The sequence below is a fragment of the Eptatretus burgeri genome, chromosome 8, assembly GCF_056783735.1.
Source record: "Eptatretus burgeri isolate ZD-2024b chromosome 8, Ebu_testis_v1, whole genome shotgun sequence".
NCBI classification, from domain to species: domain Eukaryota; kingdom Metazoa; phylum Chordata; class Myxini; order Myxiniformes; family Myxinidae; genus Eptatretus; species Eptatretus burgeri.
In genome coordinates this window covers 28,808,170-28,819,696 of record NC_140968.1, presented here as the reverse complement: position 1 = coordinate 28,819,696, position 11,527 = coordinate 28,808,170, and the positions used below count along the sequence as shown (strand labels likewise).

At 48.0% G+C, this 11,527-nt stretch overlaps 1 protein-coding gene across 2 annotated transcripts in view; it reads right to left on the bottom strand.

Annotated features, from left to right (window-relative positions):
* Window positions 1-11,527, bottom strand: part of LOC147021412 (radial spoke head 10 homolog B2-like) — a 66,915-nt gene that overhangs the window by 36,956 nt on the left and 18,432 nt on the right. For both annotated transcript variants that reach the window (XM_085891325.1, XM_085891326.1), the window contains exons 10-11: window positions 9,296-9,407; window positions 8,857-8,936 (exon numbers count right to left, since the gene is read on the bottom strand). In XM_085891325.1, the coding sequence (XP_085747451.1) occupies window positions 8,857-8,936; window positions 9,296-9,407 (192 nt within the window). The remainder of the gene's footprint in view (window positions 1-8,856; window positions 8,937-9,295; window positions 9,408-11,527) is intronic.

Below are 11,527 nucleotides of genomic sequence, written 5' to 3'. Positions count from 1 at the left end.
GCAGTCCAAGGCCTTCCCTTTTGAACTGAACGCAGTGAAAAACGGTGCATGGGCTGCACAAACGCAGTCTCCGTGCCAGCTCAAGTGGCACACGCAATGAGCTCAACGGATGGATGGATGGATGAATGGATGCACGCAAACACGGTGCACGGGCCGCCACTGCAGGCCCGTGTTGTAGCTGCCAACAGGGCAGTTCTCGCAGCTTGCAAACTGTTGCTTTTACGACGATCCCGGCGCGCATGGAAATGAACAGGGGGGGGGGCAAAGCAAAATTGAACGGGGCTGGTGCACAGGGGCAGTGGGCATGGCATGGCAAAGGTGATCAGGCAAACACAGCCCGCAGAAGAAGGCCGCTGCAGGCAAACACAGCCGGCAGATGAACTGGCCGGCACAGGCCTTAAAGAAAAACAGCCAGCCGGCAGATGAAGTGGGCCGGCACAGGCCTTGCAGCAACACAGCCAGCAGATGAAGTGGCCGGCACAGGCCTTGAAGCAAAACACGGCCAGCCGATGGCACAGGCCTTGCAGCAAAACAACAGCTGCCGATGAAGTGGGCCGGCCTTTGCCTTGCAGCAACGCAGCCAGCAGATGAAGCTGGCCAGCCTTTGTCGTTCAGTGGAGGTTGGTGGAGGGAGTGCGGTGGTGCTGGCCACTCGGAAGGCGGGCTCGGACCTACCCTACGGTCTCCCTCCCAACCTATCACCTTTGCCTGTCACTGTCTATACCCACTCCCTTAATTTGTCAAACCCCAATTTAGCCCCAACTTATTTTTTTATTTTTACTTCCCCACTAGAAATCGTCCCCTAACCCCCTTTATCGTCTTTGTTCGGCTAACCTATCCTGTCACCTAGCCTACTCCCAACCCCTACGTTCCCTTCCCGGAGGGGAATAAGGGAGAGCTAACATCCTGTGTCGAGGCCCAACGGAGCCTCAGGATGGCCTCCCCAGAGTTCAGCGATCTATAACCAAAGTGGGTCCAGCGGCCCACAACGAGAGCGAGGGGATGGATGGTGCGGAGGGGTACACTTCCTAATCTACCCTATCCATTTAACTGTTAAACTACCCCGGGGCTTTCAACAAGCGCCTCTCGCTTAAACTATTGGTTCTAACAACCCAGATTCCCATCGCCTGTGTTGGTGTCCTCACAATTTCGGGCCTCGCCCCCCAATTTTCTCTCCGTGCCCTCACACGGTCTCATGGCTGGGACACGTGGCTCCCTTTGGCAGGCTTGACCCTCTGCCGATTCTCCCGCTATGGCACCCCCGGGCACTACACTGCCTCCGAGCCTACCAGCTCCCTAAACACCGGGGAGTGCCCCCCATGGCACCTCCCCTGAAACGCACACGTGGCAGGCTGGCTTCCCGGGCCCCTTTCCGAGGGTCACCCGTGCCCACAACACTGCCCACGCGGCTAATGGCGCTCCGGGCCCCCGCACCAAGCAGGCGCACCCGTGCCCACTACGCTATCCCGGCCCCCCATGGGCCCTTGGCCTACTACGGCCGACTAGCCTGGTGCCCGGGGTACCCACTCAGCGATACTCACCTTTCGCCACCACGCTCCCAGCCTGTCAACAGGGCTCCTGCACCCCTCCAAACGGGTTTCGAGCCTACACTCCCACCAACAACAAAACGACCTCCATTTTGTAAATTTGACTTACCCCCTAACTCATTCTACACTGACCCTGGGGTCCCTTGGGCGGGAGTCACTCCTCCCCCCAATCACTCATCGCACCATGCATTCCCCATTCGCTCCACTCACAGACCCGCTGGCCTCACTCACTCACCAAGCACATGCTTCCACTTCACTCACCAACAACTCTTCAACACACTCACCGCTGAACTCTGCCATCCTTCTAACTACCTCCCCTAACTAACTCGTGCTCCCACGTCGTCCCTTAAACTATAGCACGTTCCATTTAACACTACGTAGCTAAACTACGTCCCCACTACACATTCACAAGTCTGTCACTGTCTCCAAATAATCCCATTAATTATTTCCATTTTCCCAACCTAAATCTGACTACAATCCCTCTAACTAATCCATTCCACGGACTCCATGAGGACTTACCCCTGCCCCATGAAGTCGGTCTAACTAAGCTAACCCTTCCCCCTAACTAGTTTCCATCCTGTGCCCTGGTCAAGGGGGTCTTCCACCCCTTGCCCAGGAATCCTGTGCACCCGAAAGTGAGGCTTGCTTTTTATTTTTTTTTTTTTTTTTTACATGCGCAGCACCAGCGCGGCAACTCACAGCTCGCGCACTTTGCACCTGCCCGTGACGTCATGCAGCTGCACGTGTTCCTCGTCCCTCCTTGGACGGTACTATCCGGCAGGGATACCCCTCCTGCCGGATTCCAACCCCACGTGCAGCAATGGCGTCACCGTGCGCATAACAAAAAAACACAAGCCCCACGTCTCGAGGGGTTCCCCACGCGAACACATGTGCTCTGCCCGTTGGAGCTTCACACACACGCCCGCGTGAAGAACCCGTCCGGTCCAAATCCGTAATCCTGCCTAAACTTTGTCCGTCCGCGGGATCGGCAAATCCACCGCGTGCGTTTCCGGACCGGGACTTCACTCTCGCAAACGAGCACGTGGGGGCCTCGTGCGTTGCACAGCACGGACCTCGTGCTCACTGCTGGGTGAACCCGGCACGGTCCCCGAAACAACTACAGCCGCTACTCGGCTTTCTTTCCTCACATGTCGCCGTCGTCGCCATTCCACACACGCACTCCCGCGTGTTACGACGCTAACACACCTCACCATTAAACTCACACCGGGAGACGCGGCTGCATGTTCACACATGCTAACCGACATCTCCCTTACATACCGCTCTCTCACACACGGTCTCCCTTGCACTCGGCCGTTCACTCACGCATGCCATCTCCCTCGCACACGTGGCTCCACTCACTCGCGGCCTTCCACTCACTCGTGCCATTTCCCTCACACAAACCATACTACTCACACACGCGGGGGCACTCATCTACGGTGCCTCACTCATACACGGCGTGCTGGGAAGCACACACTCCGGCACACTCGCCACCACACCACTCACACGTGGTGCTCCATTCATACTGGCCGTTTCACTCACACACACGGCCTCTTCCACTTGAGGTGCCCCTTTTACACACGGCGTGCTGGGAAGCACGTACTCCGGCACAATCGCCACCACACCACTCACACGGGGTTGCTTCCACACACGGGGACGCACTCACACCTTGCACCACACACACAGGGACAACCACACTGGGGATTCGTGTCCCCACAAGGGTCTCCGGGGCCTCTATACCCCCCAAGCTCTCCGTGCAACCGTTCGCAGCACTCGTCCCCTCTACCTCGCAAAGCACGACCGAACTCACCTGGTCGTGACTCGCCTCAAGGGGGCATACTCCCTCCCCTCGTTCCTGGAGGAGGCCATCCAGCTGCTCGCACTGGGTCTCCACCCAGTCCACCAGCTCACCCCCATTGTCCTCCACTACCACCGTGTGTGTGTGTGCGTCACTTACCCCGTCTTCATCGTGTAGCCTTCCCTCTATCGTTCCCATCTCCCGTGTCTCTGCCAACTCAGTCACCTCTTCACCCTTTACCTCCCTTGTCTCAACTATAATTTCCGTCTCTTCCCTTATCTCCCTCGTGCACGTCTCCATTACCCCAATTAGTTTGTCCCTCTCGGTTACCGTCACTTTTTCCGTCACGACCCTCGCCCAACACGCCACCCGAATTATTTTTTTCTTACCCGCCTCCACCGCGGGCCCGACAGCCGTTGCACTCCCTTCCAGCTCGTTCGCTCCCACACGTGGAGTCGCCATTTTTAGCTCCCTGGTCACTGCCTTCATGCCCGCCTGCAGGCTTCGGCCCATGTTCTGCGTCTCACCCCGCAGCTTTTTCGTTTCTTCCTTCATGTTTGTTTCCATTCCGTTCATTTGCTGTGTATTCACATCCATCTTTTCGTTCATTCCTTTTATTTCGTTTTTCATTTCATTTGCGTTTGTATCCATCTTTTCGTTCATTTGTTGTGTATTCGCATCCATTTTCGTTTTCACTTCGTTCATTTGCTTGTTCATGTTCGCATTCATCTTCGCTGTCATTTCCGCCAGCATGGCGCATAGCTGGGCCATGTCGGGTGCGCTTGGGTGAGCCGATTCGGCAAGGATCGGGGTGTTTTGGCGGAGGGGGGGGAGGGGAGGTGTCATACACCGCGGCCGCCACCGCACCTATTTCGGGCTCTGGGTTCAGTTGGGCGAGTTCGTGTTCCTGCACAACCAACATTTCCTGCACGGGGATTTCATCCTGGACCATGGATTCTACACATTCTACATCCATTTCTAATACCCCCGGCTCCCGCTCGCCTTGAGACGCCATCTTATATCTCGTAAAGGGTTAATTTAGCTCGCTCGTAATTTGGAGGGAATCGGGGGTCGCTCCTCTCACACCTGGACCGATTCCCGTGAATTTAGCTGGAGACAGGAGAGCCCGTTTTCCCACTCTCCGATACCAGTGCCGCGAGGAGGGCGATGAGTTTATATCCCACTCCTGACACCAGTGTTGCGGATTCGCGCCCGCCGGCGTGCGAACGGCCACGTACATAAGATGGAGATTCAATAAAGGAAAAGACGAAGCGAAACGGGAAAACAGTTCAACATAAAGCACATTTATTTCGCGATGAACGGAAAGCACACATATACAATTACACCAAAAGCAAATGTAAAAGAAGAAGAAGAAACACACAATAATGCACAAAAAGCAAATGTAAAAGCAAAAGACAATGCAGAGCTAACCGACTACCGAGCACACGGCAACACATACAGTTTTACTTCACAGACGGCGCCGACAACACATATACCCAAAGCAAAAGAAAAAGGGACCACCCTCCACTATGAGGGGGCAGACGGCCTGGGGCCGAGACCACGTCGAGCCTACCCGTCTGGTGATGAGCCGCAAAATGGCGCTGGCGCCCCGACTCCGCAGGCCTCGCTGGGACTGCCTGGTATGGGGTGGGAACGGGGCCCCCTTCTCGCACTATCTCAGCGCGGGGGGAAACAGGAGGGGGTTGTTGATGCTCGGGGGAAGGAGGATATCTCCCTGTCTCGGGTCCCGCGACGAGCGTCTCCACCACGACCTCGGTCGCGTTGCCGGCCTCTCCCCTCCGCAGCTCCCCGACTCTGACACGAGCACCCCCTCGACCGCCTTCGCCGCCGCCACCTCTCCAACTCTCCACAGCTCCATCCAACTGCCTTCTCCGACTCCTCTCTTGACTGGCTCTTCCCAACTCCACCGACTCCGAACTGAACTTGACTGACTCCTACTACTTCTTCCCAACTCAACTGCCTTTTTGGCGAGCGAACGCGGCCGTTTATAGCCCCCGTGGCTTCGCTCCTTCACCTTCGACCCTTTACCTCTGGCTAGCTCCCCATTGGACAGAAGAAAAGTGGGCGTGAATGCTTTTTGATCCATGAATTTGCATATAGCGATATTACTCCAATGCACCTGGAGGCGGGGCCAAATCGCCCCACGCTCGCCGATAGGACGGAACAGAAGTGGGCGTGAGTCGTTTTTGATCCGTTTTCTTCGGAAAGGCTGTGATGTTTCTGCACACGCTGCTCGGTGCGCGCCCTGCACGAGTCTAGTATCGGTGCCCACAAGCGGCGCGGAAATGGCGGTGATGCGATGGTTGCGAGAGCGAGATGTGACGGTAAAGGTCGTGGCTGTTGGCGTTGTTGTTGTTGTGAAGCGGCGTTGCGGCTGGTGGTTGTTGTGTGATGGCTGTTGAGACGTGGTTGGTGGTGGTAGTAATGGCGGCTGGTCCAAAATAAAGATAGTAAAAGAAAAACGGCTATCTAGAGGGGTCGCAGCCCGAATGAATGACATTTATTCCCTCGAAACAACGGGTTTGGGCATAACTACACATATACTTACAGAGATATCTCACCTAAGGGACCTGAATGGTGGTTTGCGAATTTCGTCAACCACAACACTATACATACATATATATATATATATATATATATATATATATATATATATATATATATATATATATATATACATATACATATATATACATATACATATATACATATATATACATATATACATATACATATATACATATATATACATATATATATATACATATATATATACATATATATATATATATATATATATACATATATATATATATATATACATATATATATATATATATATACATATATATATATATATACATATATATATATACATATATATATATATATATATATATATATATATATATATATATATATATATATTACATTTTATTACCCTTGCCAAATGAGAGGGTATTGCCTTTGGGTCAGTTTATTTGTTTGTTTGCACAGAACTTTAGTGTTTTTCTCCACAAGCGCTTGTCAGAGTGAGACGAAATTTTCACCATTGGTACGACTACTCGCGTAGAATGTTTTAATGATTATTGTGATGTCATAGGTCACATGGTGTGGCGGCCATGTTAGAAAATCGGGAAAACTTTGGATCTCTGTATTTGAAACTGCACCAAGGAAAAAATTGAAACTTGGCACACGGAAAGTACTCCTCACAGGGAATAAGTTTAAAAAAATTTTAATGACGTTATCGGTGCCTTCGTAATGACGTCATAATTGCATCTGTTCAATGCTACATCTGATCAGTATGAAAATTTTTGAGGGTCATCTAGGGATAAAATGGTCTACAGAAAAAAATTGATGACCTCATCGGTCACGTGATTTGTCAGCCATATTGTTTAAAATAAAAAGCCTTCAAAAATCTTCTCTGAAGTGGTTGAACAAACCGTTGCAAAACCATGCACATCTGACCACCTATCCATGAGGAACAAAAGGTTCACATATGATGTAATAGGTCACATGGTTTGGCAGCCATATTGGATTTACCCTAAAACCGATAAATATGTCTGATGTTGGCTTAATGATTAGGGTGGTGGGCTTTGGAACCCGCTCAGCTGTTGAATTAATACCAGGTGGGGTTAACTCGGCCTGTCATCCTTCTGAGGTTGGCAAAGTGAGTGCCAGCATGCTGGTATGCTGTGTCGGAGTGGCGACCCATCCAGAATTGTGCCCAATAGCCAAAGAGACTGCTAAAGCAGCACCAACACTGTGCATAGAGTATGGACCCAATCTCCTCCTCCTCCTGAAAAAAAATATCCTCCAGAACGGCTGAACAGATCTTGGGAAAAAGTCACACAAATGTTACTCAAGCCTTGGGTGTACAAGTTTGTTCAGGAATAATTGATAGGTCACATGTTTGGCAGCCATATTGGATTGAAAAATAATGTTAAATAATATTTTTCTGGAACCGCTTAAATTAATCGACGTGAAACTTCAGTTATGATCTCGGAGTGATGGAATACATGCTTTAAATTTCAACTTGATCGGACACATGGTCTTGGCAGCCAGAATTTTTTTTTTTAATCTGAGTTATTTTTCCTTTTTTTGTTCATCGTTTTTATCCCAAGCCAACCATCGAAGTTGGCAGGGGATATAGAAATGGGTTCCGTCCGTCCGTCACATTTCGTTTCTGGAGCTTAACTACAAATCCCCTCAAGATATATTTACGAAATTTGGTGCACAAATCAAACAAGTGGTGAACCGGTGTCTTTTGATATTTTCTAATTGATAGGTCACATGGTTTGGCAGCCATGTTGGATTCAAGAAAAATATTAAATAATGTTTTCTCTGGAATCACATAACTTAACGAAGCGAAAATTTGCAACTATCATCTTCGATCATGTCTGCATACATAGTAAAAATTATGACGTCACAAGTCACATGGTTTGGTGGCCATCTTGGATAGAAAAACACATCTCATCCGATTAACACAAAACTTCACACACGTATTTCACTGGAGGATTGGTGGCAGAATGTAAATCTATGATGTCATAGGTTACATTGTTCGTCAGCCATCTTGCATTGAAAATTAATAAATTTTTAAAATCTCCAGAATGGCTGGACAGATTGAGGCAAAATTTCACATACACTTTCCCCAAGACATCCTTTCAGAAGTTTATTAATTTCTAATTGATAGGTCACATGGTTTGGTGGCCATATTGAATTTACCCTAAAACCTCCAAACATCTTCTCCAGAACGGCTGGTCAGATCAAGCGGAAACTTCACATACATATTGCACACGCCTAGGGAATATAAGTTTGTTAATCCTCATTTACTGTGGCGGGGGATATCGAAGACTTTGTCTTCAATGGATGCTAGTTTGTTTTGTTTAATAAGGCTCACTTGGCTGTGCCTGGATGGATTTGAGGGTAAAGGAGTAGCAGCTGAAATGCAAATCCTATCCAGGTTGTTCCTGATGACTTCATCTTTGCTTTTTGCTTGTTTGGGTTCCTTCTGATGACTCCAATACAGGATTGTACCTATTTGGTCTTCCATTTGATGTGAATTGAATATATTTTAATCCCATTCTGAATTAAATTGAATAGTTATAAAAAAAAGTCATCGGTCAGGGTCAGGTGTCCAATCAAAGTGGCGTTACATGAAAGCAGGACGTCTTCTTGGTCCCCGGTCATCACAGCCAGCAGTTATAAAGTGGCAGTTCTAATTACGTCTCTTATTAATTATGTAACACAAAACTACACAAACACCATACAAAACAAGTCCTTGTGAGGGTCTGCAATCTCTAATTGCTCTTTTTCTTGTTTCAATTGTGATGTTTATTTCTGGCTGCCACCGACCTTCCTCTATATTTCCTGTCCCAAACCAACCTGTCCTTTTTTCTTTGGCCCTCGGTTTCCACTGTCACGGCATTTTCCAGGAATTTAACCTCCGTGATATTTGAGGTTTAACTATTTTTAATGTATTTTTCATGTTACCTTGCACGGTGCATGCATTTGGAAGGATGTCCCTGGAAATCAGCCTGTCAAAACTGGATGCGAGTGTGCACCTGGCCTCTCTGTTAAAACAGTGAATGGGCATACATTTTAACCTGGATGTTTTGTCCAGGTTACATATTCACAGAACATTAATGTCCCCCCCACCCCTCCTAACTTAGAAATATATCTCCATTAAACAATTTTCAAAACTCCGATTCTATGATTTGATATGCAGAGTTCAGCAATGCAGGCAACACATAAAACACGCATTTTCACAACTGTTCTAAATAGCAGCAGGAAATGTAAAAGATCGGGATTGGTAGCAAATGGCAGTCACTGCAGCATGGAACCCCACTGCATGTTTGTTAATCATCTTGGAAAGTATACTTTGCAATGTCACATGCTGTACTTTCAGAAGAACTAGGTGTGTAGAGGGCACCTTTCCATTGCGCTGTAGATGTGATGTGACACAAAGACAAGACCTTGTAGGAATTCATGCATTGATAGCCGAGACTCGGGATCATGGATGAGTTCCGGTGCTTGACCAGGCACTGTAAGTTTACCACAAACAGAGTGATTTAACCTAAGCATGGTACAATGAGGCTTAAATGAAACATCAATCGTAGAAGTAACCCAATACCTTTGCTGTAATCTGATGAGTGAAAATCAGTATTGAATGTAATCTCATGATTACCCAGGTTAACCGCTGTTGTCATTACAATTAGTCTTGTTTTTATAAAGACTCGCAGAGTACCCACCCTGCAGGCAATCATGTTCCAAATGTGCAGTCAAACAGAAAACCAAATACTGCATTGGAGCCATCAAAAGTAACATAAAGTAAAGAATAAAGACAGTCATCAGGTTTGAATTTGGGTTTCAGTCACTACTCCACTATGCTCAAACTCATCCAGGCACAGCCAAGTGAGCCTTGCAGAAACGTTTCTGCGAGAATTATTTTCTTCTTCGTCTTGTGTATGGCAGCTTAGCTGCCGGGGTAGCTATCATTTCTTGGAAGTGTGACTGTGTCGCTGATGCAGTGCCCCTCTCCCAGTACACTGGTACTCATTTCACCGACCTCGGAAGGGTGACAGTCTGAGTCAACCCCCTGGTGTATTAATTCGGCGGCCAACGGGTCTTGAACTCAGGAACCTAGGATCCCAAGCCACCACCCTTACCACAAAGCCAAAACCAGGCTAATTTCTCCTTAAACAGATAGATAAAGAAAGACAGAAATAAAGAGTAAAAGAGATAAAAGAAAAGAAAAAGCAAGAATTAGAATGAATAAAGAAATTTGTGAAAATCTTACAAAGTGTGAAAGGAACAAAGATGTCAGGAAGAACCCGGAGAGATAGATTTCAACAGTTACTCCCTAGGCTCAAACACAGCAACTGGTACAAGCTACCAGAGGTCTGTCAGTGGGAAGGCACAGTCCACACAGCATCAGGATATGGTAAGCCTGATGCATAATCAAACGGAAGACCAAATACTACATTGGAGTCATCAGGAACAACCTGGATTGGAGTCTGGTTTCAGCCGCTGCCCAACTACTCTCAAACCCATGCAGGTACAGCCAACACATTCCTCTGACATCCCTTTATTTGGGCGGTGTGTAGGAAACAGCTTATAATACATTGTCATCATTTTGCTCGGGTAATTCCAATTGCACCCACCCTCCCCCGAAAGGAAGAAAATGCGAAGATGGGCAAAAATAATTTTCCCCAAAACTTGATGGAATCGAGCAAAACTTGCACATGCACAACTTCAGGGTGCCATTATTAACGTCTCAAAGTTTCAACTTCCTTGGTCAAATTCTCTCAGGAGTAGATGAAACAGATCATATACATACATACAACCTCCATTATATACAGATTACTTTATGGTGGGAGGAAAAAAATGTAATGAAAACACAAGGTATAATGCTTGTGCAGTACATGATTACATACTATTTAATTAGTGAGGCTGAGCAGAAGGGTGGAGCAATTTGTAGCCTTGTTAAACGATCACAATACTTTAGCACACAATCGTCTAAGGTGAAACATGTTCTATAGTAATGCTGTGCAAGCAGCATTGAATAGGCCATGTAGCTAGCTGATGGGTGGACTTGTTTCAGTCAAAGTTTGAATCGTTCATCCACAAGGGAAAGAAAGGGAGGAGGAGGAGGAGGGAAAGGCATGGAGGAAATCGGTTGATTCCAAACTCTGCTCAGGTATTGCAAGCATGAAGTTAATGAAGGGGCAGCTTGGTTGGCATAACATATAGTGGATGAAATCTACAGAATGTTGAACAAAGCATGCTCTCTCTATCAAGTGCAGCCTGTGGCTGCTGGTTGCATCATTGGTTGGGACGCGGCTATGCCGCTGATGCAGTGTCCCCCTTACCAGTACACTGGTACTCATTTTGCCGACCTCGGAAGGATGACAGGCTGAGTCAACCTCTTCTTCTTCTTCTTCTTCTTCTTCTTCTTCTTCTTTCGGCTGCTCCCGTTCGGGGTCGCCACAGCGGATCATCCGTATGATCCGCATAGTGATTTGGCACATGTTTTACGCCGGATGCCCTTCCTGACGCAGCCCTGGTCGCCTCTTACGACACAGGGATATGGTACACCTATTTTAACCGGGGTATACACCGGCCCAGTATACTGGTACTCATTTCGCCGACCTCGGAAGGATGA